The following is a 20,681-nucleotide window of genomic DNA, read 5'->3' on the forward strand; positions in this document are numbered from 1 at the left end:
TTCACTAGTGATTTGTTGAGCAATCCCTGTGCCCAGGCCCTCGCCTCCTTGCCTTCTGAGCCCCCTTGACCAGAAGCTGTCTGAAGCAGGGGTGACGTGCTAAGGACCGGGGCGTGGGCCCCCCTCCTCCGGCATGGGCTCCTTGGCCAGGCCTCCGAGTCTGGGGGCGCCCGCTGAGGCCCTCCGCAGGGCGGCCTTGCCCACTGCCCTCTTTGACAGACTGGATTCTCCCAAGTCCCAACCTCGCCCAGCCAGCAGCCCCTGCAGTGCCCACTCGCTGCCCACACCTCAGGCCCCGCTAAGCCAGGAGCCCCAGCCCTGGCGCACAAGCCAGCTCTGCCCGAGCCAGGAGCCCAGAGAGCGCTGAAGCCCGGTCCCATTTCACAAGCGCACAATTAGCCTGAGCATCATGCGTGCTGGGCGTGATGATCGCGTGCTGATTAATGTTCGATGGGCGAGCAGAAGGTTCCACCGCTTCCTTCTTCCCACAGGCCCTGGGAGAACAGGTCGTGCAGGGGGAGAGTCTGCAGAACCATTTCCTGAACACCTCCTGCTCACCGGGCACCCTGCTGGGCACTTTCTACCCTTTAACAGCGTGGCATGACTTGAGTCTCATCGATGGGGAAACTGAGGCTCAGAGAGGTCAAGGGACTTATCCAAAGACACACAGCCAATAAGTGTGGCCCCGGAATTCACACCCAGGTCTTCTAACCCTCATCTAACCCCCCCGGAACAATCAAGGTTGACATGAGGGGCTGGGTTTGGGCATGAGGTGATGTTTGGGCCAGAGGGTGGGGCAGGAGAGAAGGAGAGCGAGAGAGGCAGAGCCAGGTGCCTGGCAGGAACACTGGTGCAGGGCGGGTAACGGGAGCCCGGCCAGGTCCGGGGCTCCTGGGCAGGCCCTGCTGGGCCCTGGAAGCAGCGGGCTCACCCTGTAGCGCTGCCAGGGTGATACCAACTCGATCTGCCAGCTCAGCGATTGCATCGGTTTTCCTGGAAAACAGCAGACGCGGTGGGGGTGTCCAGGAGGGAGTCACCGGCTTGGGAAAAGGAGGCGTGGGCACTCCGTCGTGGCCCGCAGCTCCTCCCCCAGCCAGTCTGTAGGGACTCGCCTCCAGGTGCTTGGGCCGGTCCCCTACTGCGACCCCCAAACCACTGGATCCAGCAGCCAGGGCTGACTGTGGAGCTGAGTCCAGCGTTCCACAGGGACCCTAGTGACCAGTGCTGCCAGCCACCACTCAGCCGAGCCACCCGCCTCCCAGGGCACGTCCACACCTGCCTCCTGCAGCGCCTCGTTTCGCCCCACCCTACAGGGGCAGGTGTAGCTGCACGGAGGTCAGGTGAACACGACGCCTTTTGGTGCCACTCTTCTTAGGAGGATGCCATGGGTCACAGCTTTAGGGACATCAAAGGCCTCCATGGGGTCAGGTTCAAAGCATCCCACTGCCCAGCTGGGGACTTCCCTTGGGATCAGAAGACGTGCACCCCAGGTGCACAGGTGGAGGGAGGGGCAGGGGCCCCAGTCACAGGCATTTGTCACACCCTGGAGGGGATAACAGGATCATCCTCACACCAGGCAGGACGTGACAAAGGGAGGGCGGGAGGGGAGAGGCATCGGAGGGCCAGGCAGAGGGCCTGTGGGCAGCTCAGCTCCCCGCTCTGGGCCTCGGTGGGGAGCTGGGAAACGACTAACAGCTGGCTCTGGTGTAGGGTGAGGACGGGTTCAGGGGGCCGATGTCTGTAGTGGGAACACTCCTAACGCGGCCAGCCTCCAGCACCCGCTTCACATCACCGAATGCAGGGCAGGAAGAGCCGCTCTTGAGAGCCGGTCGGAGGGTGCTGCCCCACCACGCTTCCCATCGCGGTCTGCCCGCCTCGCGGTCTGCCTGCCTCGCTGAGCCGCCTGAGGCCCGAAGGGGCTGGCGACACGCATGGGCTTTCTGAGCTGGGACTCCAGGCAGAGCTGGGGGAGGTGGCCCTTGTAGCAAAGGGCTTCAGAGAATAGCCTTCACCCCCCAGTCAAGCGGGCCAGGGTTCAAAGAGGCTCTCCCACCTCTTGCTGAGGGACCTCAGGCAAGTCTCTTCCCCCTCTCTGAGCCTGGGTTTTCTCCTTTGTGGGGCTCTGGGTCCAGTTCAGACACACACACACCCCCACACACACACACACACCTGTATTCAATAAACCGGAAGCACCCCTGAGTGCCCAGCCCATGCTAGAGCCCCCGAAAAAGTCAGAGAACACTGTCCTCAAGGTGCCAATGTCCAGTGGGAACACAGAGATGGTGACATGCCCTGTGATGCTGCTGCCCTGGAGGCCTGGGCAATGGGGACAAGGAAGGGGCTCCTGACCCAGCCCTAGGGCCAGCGGGGAGGTTCCTGGAGGAGGGGCCATGGCCAACCACCACCTTGTTTGTCAGATCTTTTCCTCCCGGGGCTGAGGTCAGGACTGTACATATGATCCTATTTCCCTGAAACCATGCCCTCCCTCGCCCCTGATCCGCCTGCTGCCCTGGGTCCCCACCCACCTGCACAGCTAAGCATCAGGAGGTCTCAACGTCCTGGAATGCGAGGAGTGGGTAGGGCACCACCCTCAGGACCCTTGGGCCCAGCCCTGGGTTTTGCTGCCCCCTGGTGGCAGGCCTGGGAAGGATACTGCTGTCACTGGGGGGAACCAGTTAATGAAGAGCAATCACCGTAAAAAAATAAAATAGTGATGATATTCATCACTTTAGTTTGTAATGTACCTTCTCAGTCAATCAGAAGCGGCACAGAGTAGACTGAAATCAGATGGGCATTTAAGTCCTGATTCAGTTTCCAACTGGTTATGTCGTATCACCTCTCTGAGCCTCAGACCTCTCATCTGCAGAATGGTGACCAAAAAACAGGGTTGTGGTAAGGATTAAATGACCTGACGCGTGGCACAGAGGTTGGACTGAAGACAATAAACCACCATCGTTATAACACTTGCCAGTTGCCCATACACCACCTCCCCTTTGCGTATGCTTTTTGCAAAGTGCTTTCTCAAGCGGTCACGTTCTGGAATCTGCATTCTTATTCCCAGGTCACAGGGGAGGGGATGGAGGCTCAGAAAGGGAAGCTGCTTTCCCAGAGCATCATGGCTTGTACGTGGTAAAACCGGACTCAAAGCCAGGTCTGCCCGACGGCAACCTCAGTGCTCACTTCCCCACGCCCCGCTTTGGAAACGCGAGTGCACCTAGAATTCCCCGAGTCCTTATTGCCTCATCGAAGGAAGAGGCACAGCTCTGCCCCCTTCAGCTCCTTCCTCCACCTTCTCCCACACCCACGCCACCATCTAGAATGCCAGCCAGGCCCAGCAGCTAACCCTTCCCTCCTTCCTGACCACGTCCCCAGCCCTCGGGCAGCTCCTGAGCCAAGAGCTTGAAAGCGGCTTCCGAAGGCCGTCCTGTCCGTCGCCTGCGCCCCACCCCCACCCCTGCTGTGACTGTTCGTCCTGTTCCTCACGCCGCTCAGAAGAGGAGATTCCGCAAGGGCCCTCCCCGCCCTGCAGGTGTTTGTCACAGCCCCACAGGCAGGAAAGTCTACCTTTTGTCTAACCAGAGTCCCTCCTGCCAAAGCCTCAACCCACTTCCTTTTGTTCTTTCTGTCAGAAACACAATCTGGGGAAGACAGTGGCGGCCCAGAAAGGGGGACCCTGGAATGGGGAAAGGTCACTCAGGGACAGGAAGTGAGAGCTGAGCCCAGGTTCAAATCCAGGTCAGGGTGGCAAGAGTGGCCGAGCCAGTCTCCTGGTGCCCAGGGCGGCCTCAGCCCAGGTGGGGCGGCCTCACCGCAGCCACCCCTGGTGTGAGCCGCAGGAGCTGGGCCACAGCCTGCAGGCACCGAGACCCCTGCCCCTGTGCCTCACACCGGGGGCTGGAGTGGGACGCAGGGGAGGTCTGGATGGAGCGTGAAGGGCTCAGGCTTGGGATTCACGTGGAGCTGGGTTCGAATCCCTGCAGAACATCTCTGTACTGGGCCCTGCACTGGGCACCGAGGCCACAGCCAAGGTCCCATGGACGGAGCTCCTGTCCTCATAGAGCGCACAGTCCAACGGGGGAGGTGACAGGAACAGATTAATAAATGAGCAAACAGGGAACTGAGGGCGGGGAGACCCCCTATGCAAGGGTGGTCCGGGGAGTCCCCCTGAGGAGGTGGCATTTCAGGGGAGGCCTGAATAACAAGCAGCCAGACTTCAAGATCTGACGGGAGAACATTCCAGGGAGACGCGCAGCCAGGGCAGAAGCCTGAGACGGCAATGAGCTTGGAGTCTGAAGACCAACTAGGAAGACGGCCGGGCAGCAAGCCTGTGTGGGGCTCCAGGGTACGGGCTTGCCCAGTGCCTGGCTCTCTGATGTCAGTTTTCTTCCCTTCTTCCTTTCAATATATTTCTATTGATTTCAGAGAGGAAGGGAGAGGGAGAGAGAGAGAAACATCAATGGTGAGAGAGAATCACCGATCGGCTGCCTCCTGCACGCCCCTTACTAGGGACTGAGCCCGCAACTCAGGCATGTGCCCTTGACCAGAATCAAACCCGGGACCCTTCTGTCTGCAGGCTGACGCTCTATCCACTGAGCAAACCGGCCAGGGCTGAGGTCAGTTTTCTTATCTGTAAAATGGGATCGCCAATGCTGCCTACTATGGGGACAAACACACAGGCCTCCTCCCAGGGGGGTGACCCATATCGACTCCATCAAGGGCATGCTTCAGGGTTTAATTTCAGTACCACCCCCCAGCCCAAAGCTCCCCCCACCACGCACACAGGGGGCTGCCCAGCCATTTGAGAGTCAGGTATGGAAGAGTTTTAGGTCTCGCCCAAGTGCATTGCACTTCACAGTTTATAAAGTGCTTCCTGCGGTCCTTCCGCTGCCCTGCGGAGTGGGGTTCCTGTGGAAATCTTTGGAGTCAGCTCTGGCAAAGGGTCTGGCCAGCCCCGGCCCACAGCAGGTGCTCAAAGAATGAACTTTTAAACTCAAAGGCCTGTCTTACCAAACTTCCTCCATCTGAAAAAAAAAAAAAAAAAAGATCATTTTCCTGCCGCACAGACCCCTCAGCCCGGAAGGTTCTGGCTCCCAGCTAAGCTCTGTTGGGATCAGAAGGCAACTCTCCATCAAAAGCTAGAAAAAGTATTGGAGCAAGAAGAGTCTTTGGGTCCTCCCACATGGATGCAGAGCAGGAGCAGGCCAAGGTCAAGGTCAGGTCAAGGAGCTAAGCCACTGACTCCTCTCGTGCTCATGTCTCCTGAAGTCGCTGGTTCCCAGAGGACAGGTCCTGAGTCTTCACTTGGTCACGTCCCTGGTCTCCCACCTCCGTTTCAGCTCTCGGGATGTGGCTCGGGTGGCACTGCCTCCAGGAAGCCTGCCCTAACCCCCTAGGAGAGCTGGCTGCTCCCTTATTTGCCCATCCACAGCGCCAGGATTTCTCCCACCAGGATACGTAAAGTTTCTGTCAAAGTTGAACTCACAGGCATAAAAGTACAGACCTTAAGTGTGCAGCTCAATGGGTTGTCCCAAAATGAACAGCCTGCGTAAACAGCATCATCAGACTCCTCCCCCACCAGTTACTACTCCTGCCATCCTGACCTCTAGCCATCAGTGTGTTTTGCCTGTTTTTGTACTTTATCTATATATATCAAAGCCTAAGCGACCATTACAACCGGGCGACCAAACGACCGGTTGCTATGATGCACACTGACCACCAGGGGGCAGATGCTCAAAGCAGGAGCTGCCCCCTGGTGGTCAGTGCTCTCCCGCAGCCAACCTCACGTGGCTGGCCAACCTCCCGTGGTCCTCCCCCCTGCAGCTGGCTGGCCCTGATCAGCCCTGATTGCTGGCCAGGCCGAGGGACCCCATCCGTGCACAAATTGGTGCACCGGGCCTCTAGTTAAATACAATCATCTAAGAAGCCTGGGGTCGTGTCTGGCTTCCCTCCCATTCTGTCTAGATTTGTCCAAGTCCTCACGCGTAGTTACAGATGGTTTCTCCTCATTGCTGCGCAGGCTTCCCCTGTGTGACTAGACCACAATTTATCCATTTTACCATCCATGAGCATTCGGGTAGTTTCCAGTATTTTGGCAATGAAGGCGTAATGTGCTAAGAACATTCTAGTTTGTGTCTTTGGGGGCCCATATGTACCTGCTTCTGTTGGGTGTATGAGGAAAGAATTGGAATTGCCGGGTCAGAGTGTAGGCATCCACTCAGCTTTGGCAGGTGCAGCCAAGCTGTTTTCCAAAGCAGTCGTGCCAACTCACACCCTGCCAACAGTACAGGAGAGTGCCTGCCACCCCACGTCCCGCCCACGCTCAGGACTGTCTGGGAGTCCCTGTTCTGGGAATCCACAGAGAAGCAGGTGAATGAGTATCTCCACGCTGGTGGCCCCAGAGGCAGGTGCCTGGCCGGGGCTCCTGGTTCACCCTGAAACCTCATGTGCCCCAGAAATGAACAAGTGAATAAGATTTTTTTTTAAAGTTTCCTTTCAGGAGAAAATGTGAACAATAGGCTCAGAGTTTGGGGGACGTCAGGTAAGAGGAACAGCAGGATCCCGTGGACACGGCACAGAGGGGGTTGGCACTGGGTGGGGAGGGGCGGCAGGAAGCCATTGAGATGGGCTCCTGAAGTTACGTGGTTTGGAAACCGGCTGAACAGACAGCCTCAGGGGGCAAAACCCCTACCACAGGCATGCCCGCCCATCGCCTGTCCTGCCCAGACACCCCTCCCTCCCCTCCTCCTGCAACAAGCAAAGGCAGGGCCCTGGGTCCTCGGCCAAGGCCAAATAGCAGGGCAGGGCCGCCTGGGCAGGGGCAGGTCCTGCTGAGAGAGGGGCTCCCCTCACATGCCTCTCCTGGATCTGCCTCCGGGCAGGTGAGGAATGAGGGAAGAGGGCCTGGTGTACCTTAGCCAGCCCTGCTCTCCCTGAATGACAGCACGGCCTCAGAGTCAGCGCCCCCAGCCCAGCCCCCAGGGATCTGGTCCAGATGCAGGTGTCGGCCAGAATCCAGATCCGCCAGGGCAGGTGAAGGCAGGAGAGCTTGTTTCCTCTGCTTGGCCGACCTCGGCTCTCCCCGTGCAGACTCGGCGCTGGAGAAGCTGAGGCCCCTGGGTCTTCACTCGGTGCAGGAACCCCGTTCTTGGACTTCAGTTCTCAAGACCAGAGGCCTCACCGCCTCACAAGGGCCCCCATACTCTGGCTATGCAGCCCTGACACAGTGAAGTCCACCATATTTGCCACTTCTTATGGGCCAGGCACTACGTCACCCTCACATAGTTTACCTCACAGCGGCATCCATGAGGCGGGTGCAGCTATCACCACCCCCATCGTGCAGAAACGGTCACTGAGGAGCAGAGCCATTGTCTTGCTCCCAATCACGCACACAGACAGGCACCTCCCACCTCTGTCCGATCGGAGAGCCAGGAAGCCAGGAAGCCGCGACAGCAATGAGCACACCCAGCAACCAGCTCTTGGTTCCTAAACGCCGCCGCTCACCAATGAAAGGAACCACACTCCGTAGAGAAACGGCCGATTCTACCCCGGAGGCAGGGAGACTACCAGATGAGCTTGGAGCATCTTATGGTGCCAGGAAGTAAGGAAATGCTCAAAAAACAAAAGGATGGGAGGATGTCAAACAGACACAGGAGCTCATCTGGAAGAGCTCCCAATGGCCCAAACTGGAACAACTGACACAGCGAAGTGAACACCTTAGTGTGGAATTATAAGCCAAAGGATAAGATAGATACATTCATGGGTCCACGCTGATGGAAATAAATGATTGGTTAAATACATGGGGATGGGGACAAATCTTTCTTTCAAAAGAATTCCAAATAATATATGTAGATCCATCCTCCAGAAGGTGGGACCAGCCTCCCACCCCACCTCACACACACCTCAGCGGGGGCTCCACTTGCCTACGAGGAACAAAGCCTGACACTGGAGAGTGCCATCCTTGCCGGTTTGGCTCAGTGGATAGAGCATCAGCCTGCGGACCAAAGGGTTCTGGGTTCTATTCGAGTCAAGGGCATGTACCTTGGGTGCAGGCTCCTTCCTGGCCCGGGCCCTGGTCCTGGTCGGGGCTCATGCAGGAGGCAACCAATCGATGTGTTTCTCTCACATCGATGTTTCTCTCTGTCTTTCCCTCTCTCTTCCACTCTCCCTAAAAATCAATGGAAAGATATCCTCCGGGTGAGGATTAACAACAACAACAAAAACCTGGCAGACACCAGCCTGACCATGGAATCAAGGTTAACATCACCAGTAAGAAGTCACATGCCCCCTGAGATCATGTGATGAGAAAGGCACTGGGCCTCTGTGGTATTCTTGCCCCAAACCCATAACTCCTGTCTAGTCATGAGGAAAACATCAGATAAACCCAAACGGAGGGACAGTCTAACAAAATACTGACCAGAACTCCTCAAAATTGGCAAGCTCATGACAAACAAGGAAAGACTGAGACACCGTCACAGACCAGGCGAGACTAAATGCCATGTGGGTTCCTGAATTGGGTCCTGGAACAGAAAAAGGACGTTGGTGGAAAAACTGGTGAAATCCGAATACAGTTTGGAGTTCAGTTAATAGTCATGTACCGATGTTGGTTTCTTAGTTTTGACAACTGTTCCATGGTAATGGAAGATGTTGACAGCAGGGAAAACAGAGGGGTGTATGGAACTCTCTGTACAATCTTTGCAACTTTTCTGTAACTAAAAGCTTTATTTAAAAAATCACATGGGGTATAAACAGCTGAACCAGAATTTAAATTCAGGTGTGCCCGCCTCCTTAGCGCACACACTCCACCCTCCTGAACCATCTCGTTAGAAAGGAACCCCCAAAGGTTTCTTCAGGGGCATGAGCTTCTCCCCATTTGCCCATGTTTGCCCTCGGGGACCACCCCAACTCAGTTTTCTTTGCTCCACCACCCCCTTTGGAGGGCTGAAGGATGCTCCCATCCCCCCACGTGTTCTCTATCCCCTGGTCCCTCCACTCTCTTGAGTGACGTGGATTCCAGTGAATTGGCCTCCCCAGAATTTACCCTTCCTTTGCAACAGCCACTGATTCCTCTTGCAGATCCATTCAATTTCAGGGCAGACAATTCCCCAATCTGGCTCCAGGGATATAGAGCACATGACCTAGGCTTAGGTCCATCAGCACACACCAGCCTCTGACTACCATGATCAGCTCAGAGGAAGCCATGTAATCCAAGCTCGTCCAATCAGAGAGGTCTTCGAGAAAGGGGCCGGGGGGGGGGCGAAGACAATTCTCTTCTTCCATGTTGGTTGTGAATGAAGAAGTGCCTCAGAGCCTGGCCAGGTGTGGCTCAGTGGTTGAGCATTGACCTGTGAACCTGGAGATCACGGTTCGATTCCCAGTCAAGGTACATGCCAGGCTGCAGGCTAAATCCTGCAGTGCGGGGAGGGGGTGGGGGGTGCAGAAGGCAGCCAATTGATGATTCTCTTTCATCATTGATGTTTCTATCTCTATCTCCCTCTCCCTTCCTCTCTGAAATCAATAAAAATCTATTTTAAAAAAAAGAAGAAGAAGCCCCTGGGAGCCTTAGGATGAAGTTGACACCAAGAACAACAGAGTAAAGAAATGTAAAGAGTTGCGTCCTCAGTTAGAACAATGAGCCACTGCTGGATCGAGCCTTGCCTGAAGTCCACCTTGACTCTACACTTCCCAGTTATGAGAACCGTGGTAGACGGAGAAATGGTCTCCCAAAATACAACCACATTCTAATGCCTAGAACCTATGAATGTCATCTGACAAAAAAAAAAAAAGGCGTGGGTCATTGTAGATGGGACTTAAGAAATATAAGATGGATTTAAGTTAAGAATTAAGAATCTGGGTGGGCCCCAAATGCAATCACATGTACTCTTATAAGAAGGAGGCAGAGAAATATTTGACATAGACACACAGAGAAGGCAAGGTGACCACAGAGGCAGAGACTGGAGTGATACAGTCTCTAGAAAAGCTGGCAGCCACCAGAAGCTGAACTAGGCAAGGAACCCTTCTCCCCAGAGCATATTGCCACTCCAGACACCTGGACTTTGGCCTAGGGATGCCAGTTTCAGACTTCTGGCCTCCAGAACTGCGAGAGAACAAATTTCTGTTGCTTTACATCACCTGCTGTGCAGGAATTTGTTACAGAAACTGTAAGAAACAAGTGGAAGAACTAATACATTCTCTTTACTCTTTAAGCCTATTTGAATCTGCTGTTTTGCTAATAGCAGCCCTCTCTCACCCTCCTCTGGTTAAGTGGGGAACTCTACCAAAGGGAAATCCCCCAGGGGAGGCAGCCCGAGACCTTCCTGATCTTTAGCGGGGGAAATGTGGCACCAGATGGCTCACAGACTCCAAGCAAAGGCATGATGGGAGTTTATTTACAGACAAGTCACAACCAGGACCCACGCAGGCTCTGGCCAGAAGACCCCAGATACATATAGGCCACAGGACCTATTAGTACTGGAGCCTTTCCCAGCCAGGCGCCTGGTGAAGGGACCAAGAGTCAGGCAGGGTCAAGGACACAGAGGAAGACAGCTGGCCCCAATCCTTGCCGGATATCAGAGGCCCCCAGGCCAGAGGAAGGAACTGCCCTCGGCCCTGAAGAGTGGACACTGAGAAGCGAGGGAACAGCTGTACTCTCGATGCCGGGCCACAGAGCAGAAGTCCCAGCAGCGTGGCTTGGGGAACGGAGACACTGCAGGTCCCCTGCGGACCTGTCCCGGAGCGGGCATGGAGCGGGTGTCCCAGGCCACGGCTGCCCTTCACGCAGGGGGCTCCCCCCGTTTGCTGGTGGCACTCGTGATCCGCTTATTCTCCCGGAGGTTTCGGAGGCGGGCACTGAGGCTGCTGATCTCTTCCACGTAGGCCTGGGGCACCCACCCCTTCTCGCCGTCTGCCAGGCGGACACCCTCCAGCCAGCCTGGGGGCACACAGGCCAGGAGCAGCATCAGTGGCATCCGAGGGACACCAGGGCCGGGTTTGAGGGGACGCCTAGGCCCTGTTGCAAGCCTCGTCTGCACCCCTGGTGCCGCGGTGACACCATCTCAGCATCTCCCAGCTCCAGGAAGGACCCTGCCTCTGGCAGTCTCCTAGAGGAACTTCTGACCTGTTTCTCCGCCCCCCACCCCCAACATCCTCAAAGAAGGGTATTTCCCACTCTCCCCCGCCAGTCACTCTCAATCCTACATCTTTACAAGTAGGAAGTTCCTCCTCTTGTCTAACTTCATTCCTGCATGCTGTGGCTGAGCAACACTTGCATAACCTTTCCCTGTGACGTCTTAGCCATCTAGCTACCTCCTGCTCACGAGAACGCCATCGGGAGGCCCTCCCAGGAGGCCCCTCTCACCGTCACTGGTCCGGGTCCTCACTGCCAGGATGTCAGTCTTCTCCAAGGTCAGCTCGTCCGGCTGCAGGGCCTTGTACGTCCGGACACACTGAACCTGGGGGCGGTCTGACAGCCCAAGAGAGACTGAGGGAGTCCCCAGGGCATGATGGAGCGGGCAGGGAGGGGCAGAGGAGGAAGTAAGGGGGTGGGAGGGTGGCCGCTGCTGTTTCTTTTCCTCTGCCCCTCCCTAGCCCACCCTGGCCGCTCTTCTCCTCGCTTACCCTAAACACAAGCCCCAGTGAGTCCAGTCCCTCCCAGCTTCCATTACTGTTGCTGCACCCAGGGCTCTCTCCTCCCAGCTCAACACAACACCTTGCTCCTGACCTCCAGGCCAATGTCCAACTGCCCCCAGAAACCTCCCCACAAAGCAGTAATGGCCCCTTCATATGCCCCCCTAATGCTCCCTGGTGCTCCCTCCAGGCCACCCTCCTCACCTGGGATTCAAGCCACATCGCTCCCTGGTCCATAACCCTCCAGGACTTCCTGCTCCTCTAAGAATAAAGTCCAAAGTCCTCCCTGCAGCCTACAAAAACCTGCGTGGTCTGGCATTGCCCCCTTGCTAACCGCGTCTCCTCCCCTCTTCTTTTCCCCCTCCCCCCCCCGACTCCCTCATGAAGCTCAGTCACACTGCTCACCCTGCTGTTCCTCAAACACTCTTGAGCTCCCACCTGCCTCAGGGCCTTTGCACTGGCTGTCCCTCCTACCAGGAGTGCTCTCCCCCAGATCTTTGCATCTCCTCCTGCCCCTCCTCATCTTTCAGGGACCTTCCCTGAGCACCTCTTTAGAATGGGAAGCTCACCCACCAATCTGAGCAGGATTTCTAGCTCAAGCCAGAGAATCTGTACCGGTCCAGGCCCTTAGCTCTTCCTATCACACTAGATGGGCTGGTCGTATTGGGAAAACCACATATCTGGGGCCAGACCTAACTTGAATCTCAGCCCTGCCACTTACTAGTTGGGTGAACTCGGACAAGTCACCTTACCGCCCTGAATCTCTGTTTTCTAACCTGTAAAATGGGCTTCTGTGGGGATGAACTGGGAGGATATAAAAGGCTTTGTCACCTCCAGGGTGCTGTCTGTGCACACGGGGGTCGGCCTGTCCTATGTGAATTCTGCCCTCCTTCAAGGTTCTGCAGAGCTGCCCCCGACTGCCCCGGGCAGCTGATCTCTCTCCCTGTAGTCCTGCTGCCGCCTGGCACCCAGGATTGGGGGGAAGGGGGGAAACAAGGTACCCAGCCCAGGGGATGTGGGCCTTTGAGGGCGGAGGTTGGCAGGCTGTTACCTTCCCCCTCGCTGATGACCTCCTTGTCTTCCTGGGGGCTGGAGGGGCACATGGCAGAGATCCATCGCTGCTTCTCACTTCTAGAAAAGGGAGGCCAAGTTATCACAACATGCAAACTGCATTTCCCAGGGCCAGGGTGATGAGACAGCTGGGACACGGGGTATGATCCAGACCCACCCAGGTCATGTATGATGCCCACTCCTGGACTCACCTCATAGCCCTGTGGCCTACCCAGCTTTGAGCATAAGAACAGAGCAGGCCCAGACCCCCTGGGTGCCAGCTCTGCCCATGCCCTGCCTCATGCCACTGTCCTGAAGCCAGAGAAAAAAGGCCAGTACCTGCCTGGGACGGGTCCTCTCTCCCCAGCCCCAGGCCCACTCACTCGGTGCGGGCCCTCAGCAGGAACTGGTGCTTCGTGTGCTGCCCGTGCAGGAGCTGAAGGAGGAACACGTGGCCGGGGATGCCCTGGGGCTTCAGGCTCAGGTCCTTCACCTGCAGCTCGGCCATCTTGGCGTGGACAAAAACGGCAAACTTGCCCAGCCTGCAGGACCGGGGGAGGCGAGGTCAGCCTGGCCCGTGCCCGGGCTCCCAGGCCCCACCCTCAGGACCAGCCAAGTTCTGATTAAAGGGAGAAGGAGTCAGCTGCCCTTCTAGCATCCTCCTCCAAGAAACTCAACTGTGCAGGGCACCACCTCCCTGGCAGCCAGCAAAGTCCGCAAGAGGAACTGGGAACTCCGTTCCTACCAGATCACTGGCAGGTGGAAGGAGAGACCAGCCTCTGACCCCCGGCATGTTGTCAACTTCTCTCTGAGCCTCTACCCTGAGCCCCTTCTAAGAGCCCACTGGGCAGCAACTCTGATGAGACCTCGTCTCTGTTTAGTGGGGTCTAGCATCAGACAGACTGGGGCTCCTCCTGACCCCTGCACTATCAGCTCCACGATACTGACAATAACGAGGGAGCCTACTTACCAGGGAAATATTTAGAGGGCAACAGGGAGTAACCCACATAGCATGCCTGGCACAGGACAGGCGCATGGCGAGTGCTGGCTGTTATCATTATGACTCGGGGCAGAGCTGGGACTCCAGGGCTGTGCTCTAATTGGCTTAAGCTCAGAGCAGCTTCAAATCCTTTGTACACAGTCCAGCCCTTGATTCTAGAAGATGAACTTGCCTTTCCTGCTGAAGCCACCCAGGCTCAGGGTGCCCTGGCAACACCGTCCGGTGCAGGCTGGGGCTCCCAGGCCCCGTGACGGACTGGCTGTGTGCCCATTAGTGGGGAAGAAGGGAGCCCAGCTCCAATCTACCTCCCCCCACACCGGGCCCCGACTCACTCCTTCCGTCGGGAGAGAAGCAAGCAGTCATTGAAGAGGTGCAGGTAGACCGCCTTGCTGGACAGCTTCAGCTTGCCCGGGGGGGCCGCGGGCAGTGGGGCCAGCTCCACCAGCTCCCCATGCCGCACCAGCCAGCGGGCCTGGGAGATCAGTGGGAAGATCTGGGCGGAAGGAGAAGGCAGAGAGGGAGAAGAGGTCAGACCCGGGGCAGCAGGGCAGAGAGCACAGGCCAGGGAGGGATGGGGGGCAGCGATGAATTGGCCTGCAGCCCCCAGGGAAGGAGGGAATAAGAGCTGCCCTTCGTGTGCCCACCCGCCCGCTGTGGGCATGCACCTTGCCCTCAAAGTGGATCTTCTTGCTCAGGTGGATGAGCTCCTCCGTCCTCTTCATGGACTGCACACTGGCGTTGCATTCTTGCACCAGCTGGGGAGGCCGTGGGCGGGTCACCTGCAGCCCCACAGGCCCGGCTCCCACACACAGCCCAGCTTCAGACACCCACCTGGGGACCTTTACAGACACACCGGGGCTCTGGGGAGGCCCCTGGGAGCCAGAAGGCCCCTGCCCTGCCGAGCTCACCTCCTTGAGTGCATTGAAGGCCTTGGTGGCCATGTCTTCGTCTTCAGAGCCCTGTGCTGTCCGCTTCAAAATGTTCTGGAGGGAGGGGTCGGTTCAATGCGGCAGGCCAGGGCCTCCCCCCCTCCCGTGACCCTGCCCACCCACGGGCGCCCGCCCAGAAGGGGCTGTGGAGGTTCCCAGTGGCATCTCCGTCGCCCAGCCCTCACTGCAGCCTGTGCCCCGTAGGTACCTCCACCAGCATCTTGAGGCGGGTGATTCTCTGGAACGGCAGGATGAGGAAGGAGGTGAGGGGCAGGCGTTGGCACACGGGAGACTCCTCTAGGCGAGCCAGGATGCCAGGGAACTTGGGGTTCTCCAGGCTGGAAATTGGGGAGGGGCCTGGGGTCACAGTTGGGTCTGAACTGGGATCCATGACCCAGCCACCCCATGGTCCTTCAGGTGCTTTCTCAGCACATCCTTCCTGCACGCTGGTCACAGTGCCCTGTACAGGGACGCCCTCCCCCTCAGGTCACCCTTCCTCACCCAGTCCTCCACGCCTACGCCCACTGAGAACCTCTCTGTCCTCCCCCCTGTCCGAGTCCCCAGCCTACAGCAGGCGCTGGTAGGTGCGCTCCTGGTAGGCCTGGTTGGTGACGTAGGGCAGGTAGACTCGGCGGAAGGCAGGGCAGTGGTGCAACACAATGTCACACACACTGAAGCGCAGGACATCTGCCTCCAGTCGCTGCTCCAGGTCCTGCAGGAACCTGAGGGGTCAGCGAGGGGTCAGGGACAGGGTGAGACCCCAGACCTAGGAGCCCGGGCCAATCTCATCCCCGCCCCCCACCAGGCCAGGCCAGGCCAGGCCAGGCCAGGCCAGTCCCTTACCTCTCGCTGGTGCTCTTGACCTCGGGCAGTTTGGAGAACAGCCACTGCTTGTCCTGTGCCCCCAGACACTCACTCAACTCAGCTGAGCCCAAGAAGTGGCCTACAGCCACCGACAGGCTGTGGATGTATGAGGCCTCGGACGTGATCAGCTCAAACTTGGCCTGAGGCAGACGAGGGGTTGAACCGCCAGACCAGTCCACCCGTTCCTGGCCCTGGACACCGCCTCTTGTTCCCCACCCCTGATCTGGTGCCTAGTGGGGTTCAGGACCCATCTCCTGCCCAGCACAATTGTTCCAACCAAACTGGAGCCCTCGATGGAGCCCCTAGCCCTGGGCTTTGGGCCGGGCCGGTCATCCGATGGCCCCGCCTGGTCCCCGCCCACCACCCGGGTTCGCTAGGGTTGGCTCTGCATCTTCCAGGTCCAGGCTGATCCATCCTCCCCTGGCCCAACCTGAATCGGCCCCTCCTCTGGCCCTGCCCTATCCTAGGCCTCGCCCCCGTTGACCCCGCCCCTTCGCCCCGCTCCTCCAATGGCTTTCGGCTCCAGGGCTCCTGGGACTCCTCTGGCAGCCAGCCCCGCCCGGTCAGGTCCTAGCAACCACCTGGGCGTTACCCGTCCCCTCGGTCCCGCCCTCTTGTGGCCCCGCCTTCCCCACCTTCTGCAGTTTGCAGTCCCGCTGGCCCGGGACCCCTGTGGCCCGGAACCGCGCTAAGTCTCCGGACCAGGTTCTCCTGGTCCCGCTCCAGACAGTTGCCGCCTCCCCTCTGGGCCTCAGGACCCCCTCCCACGGCTGGCAGCTCCCACGGGTCCCGCGCGCACCTCCTGCAGCTTGCAGTCGCGCAGGCTCAGCGTGGCCAGGACGCCGCTGCCCCGCACGTCGGGGATGTCCTGCCAGAGGGAGAAGGTGGAGCCCCGCGCCGAGCGCTGCGCGCGGAAGGAGCTGCTGGGGGAGAGGTTGGCGCGGGGCGGCCCGGGCCCCTCCTCCGCGCCCTCGGCCTCGTCCCCCGGGCCCTCCTCCTCGCGCTGCTGCCGCCGCAGCTCGCGGGCGCTGGCCACGTCGCTGTATTCCTGGTAGAGGACAGCTGGGCGGGGAGAGGGGCGGGCTGTGGGCGCCCGCCTGCCGCGGCCCGGCTCCTCCCGGCCCCCCAAGAGCCCACCTCACTCAACAAGCAGCGGGACAGTGAATTCATTCATTCATTCATTCACTCATCCATAAACACTGCTTGAGCACCAACTGCGTGCTAGCCCCCCGTGCTGGGAACTGAGATTCCGTTCCCTCCCTCTCACACGACCCCTGTGTCTCAACTCTCGGACCCCAGTCTCCCGGTTTCCCCAGGCCCTCAGCCCCTTCCTCCATGGCCCCCTCCTGCGTACAGTTAAGGAGGAACCGTGACTGTCGTCGCTCGCTGGCGCTTCTGGAACCCTGAGCCGGCTCTTCCTGCGATTCCAGCCTAGGAAGAGAGAACGTCGGGGCTCCGCGGCGTGCACCCCTGCCTCAGGCCCGACCCTGGAGGGAGAGGGGCTACCTGGACTCGGGGCCGCTGCCAGGGCTCCCGCCGGGGTCCACGGGGGCTGCCGTCGCCACGCCCTCCACCCTCATCTCTGCGCTGCGCGACTCCCTTCCAGATGCTTTCCCTGGGGAAGGCGAGAGCGGAGGGTGGGTGGCCCTGGGCAGCGGGGCGCCACACTCCAGCTGACCAGCACCCAGCCTCGCGTGTCCAGGGAGTGAGCCGTGCTCCCACCGGCATCTGGCTCCCAGGCTGCTCTGGGGGCCAAGGGGAGGCGCAGGTACCTTCCCGGGCTGCTCCAGCGCCTGACCCCGGGGCCAGTGCTCTGGCTGCCGAGTGCCGCCCCAGGCGCAGGGAAGAGTGCAGCCGGGTCATCAGCTCGGAGGCCGAGAAGCGCCTCCGCTCAGGCCCCTCCAGGCCCCCGCGGGTGGGCCCCGCCAGCTCTAGGGGCCTAGGCTCCTCTGTGCTCAGAGGCGGCTCGGCCACCTGGCCAGGCTCCAGGAAGACAGCGTGGGCCTCGGGGCTGCCAGGGGCCTCTTCGCTCTGGTACACCCGCATCTTGCGCCCTGCAGGTGGGGTGAGAGCACAGGCTGGCGACGGGTTGGGGGGCGGGGGGCTCTCTCCCACCTCCTCTCTGCTGCTGCCCTGGGGCCCTGAGCATCTAGGCAACATGTCCAAGTGACAGGGCCATGTGTTTGCTGAGAGCTGGTCCCCAGAGAAATGAAATCAACTAGAGGGGTAGAGGGACACAGTGCCTGACTGCAGTGGGCAAAGGGCCAGGGAGCCCAGGACAGCCACTCACTGGCTGTGTGACTGCAGACAAGGCATTCCCGTCTCCCTGAGCTCCAGCTCCCTATCACGAAAACCTACCACTCGTCCTGTCTGTTTTGGGGGACTCTGGGGCTTAAGAGTCCTAAAAAGCCATGCAACCTCTCCCGTACTCACCCCCCTGGGCCCCCCCTCTCCCCCACCCCCCCCACCCGGTCACCCAGAGTGACTCACAGGCTGACTTCTTCTCTGAGCCATGGCTGGCCCGGCGCTGAGGCTGTGGGTGCTGGGGACTCCAGGGTCCCTCCAGAGGTGGGGGCTGGGCACTAGGACAGTGTGGCCAGCTGCCAGCCCTGCTGGGCCGCATCCCCCCACTGGGAGAGATCTCGGTGTCTGGGACTCCTGGGGACGGTGACCATAGCAGCCCTTGGAGAGGAGCAGGGGTCCCCAGGGACCAGCGGCTGCCAGGAGCCTGCAGCTCCTCTGGGGTGACAGGGAAGAGATCCAGACACACAGAGCTTGGGGGCTGCAGGGTGGGCAACTCCACAAAGGACAGGCTCTCCTGCTGGTACACAGCTACGGAGTGGCAGGCCGTACCAGGTGGCGCAGCCAGGTGGGGCTGGAGGGTGGCAGGTGGGCCACAGTCCATTCCTCCTTTGCTCTGCCAGTCACCTGGGCCTGGAGAGGAGAAGATATCAGAACCAGACACAGGACAGCAGGGCTGGCCAGGAAGCCACCATGTCCTGGAGGCCTGGACAAACGCTGATGTAGACATGTGTACACGCATTTGTACCAGCACGCTCACACACCTAATTACATAGGAATCACTAATACTTACATGGCATTTAATGAATGATAGGCCAGGTGCTTTAGACATTGTATCTCATTTATCCTCACATCAGCCCTGAGTTGATGCTATTATTATCCCCATCGTAGAGGTGAGGAAAGTGAGGCGCAGAGGTATTTGGTGAATGGTGGAACCGGGATTCAAACCCAGGCAGTCTAGCTTCTGAGTCTGTGCTTTTAACCACCTTGTGCATTTTCTAACTCTGACACATGATCAGATGTACAGATACATACACTGTCACGTACATCCACACACATTTTCTCCCAAGTACACACACTGACATACACAACTTCACAGATTCGCTCAGACATTTCCCATTCGCAGGCCCACACATTCACACACTTCTTTACACAACCACACATTTTCACACACAGGGACCCGCCGTTATTTACATATCCACGCAAGCTTTCTCCCACTCCTGTTCCAGGCACACTCACCCACCAGGATGCGGACACAAACACGCAGGCCTAGGAAGTCCTGGCTTTGGTGTTACCCAACCTCCCTTCCCATGCCCAGAGTTGCAGCTTTCAGTGCTGAGTGGTGCCCACACCCATGCCAAGCTGGCTGGGAGAGTCACAGACTGGCAGGCGCGCCATCAGGCAAATCAGGCTGGGCACTCCCAGGAGCAGGACGGGGAGGTGTCCCAGCCCCCCAGCTTGGGGCGAGAAGGGTTTCTTCCCCACCCCGGCTTCCAGCCCAGGATCAGGCCAGGCTGAATGGGTCCTCCCTGCATAGGAAGTCACCCCGGGAGGCTGCTGGAGCCTCGGGACAGGCCTAATGACCCCGGGGTCCAAGCCCCCACAGCCCTGGCCCTCTGCCGGCGGCCCTCCTGCGCCCCTCACCTCTCCAGCTGAGGCTGCTGCTGCTGGTCGGCTGCTCCGGCCCGGGGAAGCCCTCTCTCTGCCCAGCTGGCTGGGGGAGATCCCACCCAGACAAAGAGTTTGATTCATCAAACCCTGTGGTGAGGCAAGCGGTAGGGAGGGAGGGAGGGAGCAGGCAGCGGCTGGGCGGGGGCCTACCCTAGCCTGGCCTCGCTGTGGGCAGGCAGGGCAGCAAAGACCCCCCCATCCCCAGAGGCCCCTCAGGCCAAAAGGGCAGTGCCCAGCCTGGCAGGGCCAGGAGGCCCAGGAGACAGAGACCTGGAGAAACGGAGACCTTTCAGCAGCAACTTAGACTCTGAGACCCAAAATGCCGAGACAGTCAGGGACACAGAGATGGAGACAGTGACGCTGACAATTTCAGACAGACCGGATGCTGTGAAGCCCAGAAAAACCCAGAGACAGATGGAGGGACATGTCGTGCCCTGCGGGGTTGCCAGTCCAGTAGGGGAAGCCAAAAACGAAAACAGTTACAATCCAGGTTGGCAAAAGCAGAGCCAGAAGAGCCATCGGAGCAGGGAGCTGGGCTCGCCTCGACCTGAGCTCTCCAGGAAGGTTTTCTGGAGGAAGTAAGAGCTAACTGTTCTGGCGGAAATATCTGGGGACCCAATACACATGGGTCAGGGAGAAAGCCTCGGCCTGCGAGAGACAGTGACAGTGTCAGTGACCCTGGGAGAAAGGGAGAGAGAACCCAGTGGGGACAGCTGGATCTGTGACTGGACCCCACTCTCTCTGCACCCAGCCTCTCAACTCTTTTATTGACTGATTGATTTCAGAGCGGAAGGGAGAGGGAGAGAGAGAGAGAGATAGAAACATCAATAAGAGAGAATCATGCATCGGCTGCCTCCTACACACCTCCTACTGGGGATGGAGCCTGCAACCGGGGCATGTGCCCTTATCGGGAATCGAACTGTGACTTCCTGGTTCATAGGTCGACAGTCAACCACTGAGCCACACCAGCCAGGCACTTTCGCTTGTATATGAAACCTCTGTCCATCTAAGCAAGTCTCTCAGTTTCCTCATCTGGTAACTAGGATAGTCATGTCAAACACTAATATGAGAATTAAGGATAACGTAGTAGGAGCTTTGTCGTTCATAGTCATTCTTCTGAGTGTTATTAGTCTTTCTCCAGTCAGGGGCTATCACACAGATGGGGAAACTGAGGCAGTGAGGGTGAGACATACCCAACTTTGTAGAAGCATCTGGCAGGAGACAGGGGACCACTGTCCACCACA

General features: G+C 58.6%; 1 protein-coding gene across 2 annotated transcripts; it reads right to left on the reverse strand.

The window, feature by feature from the left end:
* Positions 1 to 10,385: 10,385 nt before the first annotated feature.
* On the reverse strand, positions 10,386 to 18,370 carry ARHGEF19 (Rho guanine nucleotide exchange factor 19). Of its 2 annotated transcripts, none has more exons than XM_008148174.3 (15): positions 17,956 to 18,370; positions 17,238 to 17,519; positions 16,972 to 17,080; positions 16,820 to 16,896; positions 16,265 to 16,527; positions 15,445 to 15,605; positions 15,171 to 15,323; positions 14,810 to 14,939; positions 14,581 to 14,655; positions 14,338 to 14,427; positions 14,005 to 14,165; positions 13,056 to 13,214; positions 12,674 to 12,753; positions 11,354 to 11,458; positions 10,386 to 10,927 (listed from the first exon to the last, which is right to left on the reverse strand). In XM_008148174.3, the coding sequence occupies exons 1-15, from the start codon at positions 18,368 to 18,370 to the stop codon at positions 10,770 to 10,772; spliced, it is 2,418 nt and encodes an 805-aa protein (XP_008146396.3). In that variant the 3' UTR covers positions 10,386 to 10,769. The 2 variants fall into 2 exon arrangements, with proteins under 2 accessions (XP_008146396.3, XP_054577317.1); XM_054721342.1 differs by having other exon boundaries at positions 16,820 to 16,903; positions 16,970 to 17,080.
* Positions 18,371 to 20,681: the final 2,311 nt, after the last annotated feature.

This window comes from Eptesicus fuscus, chromosome 9 (genome assembly GCF_027574615.1).
Source record: "Eptesicus fuscus isolate TK198812 chromosome 9, DD_ASM_mEF_20220401, whole genome shotgun sequence".
In the NCBI taxonomy this organism is placed as follows: domain Eukaryota; kingdom Metazoa; phylum Chordata; class Mammalia; order Chiroptera; family Vespertilionidae; genus Eptesicus; species Eptesicus fuscus.

Excerpts from the sequence above, each read along its gene's own strand:
- ARHGEF19 (XM_054721342.1), bottom strand. The coding sequence starts at position 18,370 with ATGGACTGTGGCCCACCTGCCACCCTCCAGCCCCACCTGGCTGCGCCA. Across the intron at positions 17,081-17,237 it reads CGCTGGAGCAGCCCGGGAAG|GGAAAGCATCTGGAAGGGAG; the intron begins GTACCTGCGCCT and ends CGCCTTCCCCAG. Across the intron at positions 14,656-14,809 it reads GCCTCAAGATGCTGGTGGAG|AACATTTTGAAGCGGACAGC; the intron begins GTACCTACGGGG and ends CCCTCCCTCCAG.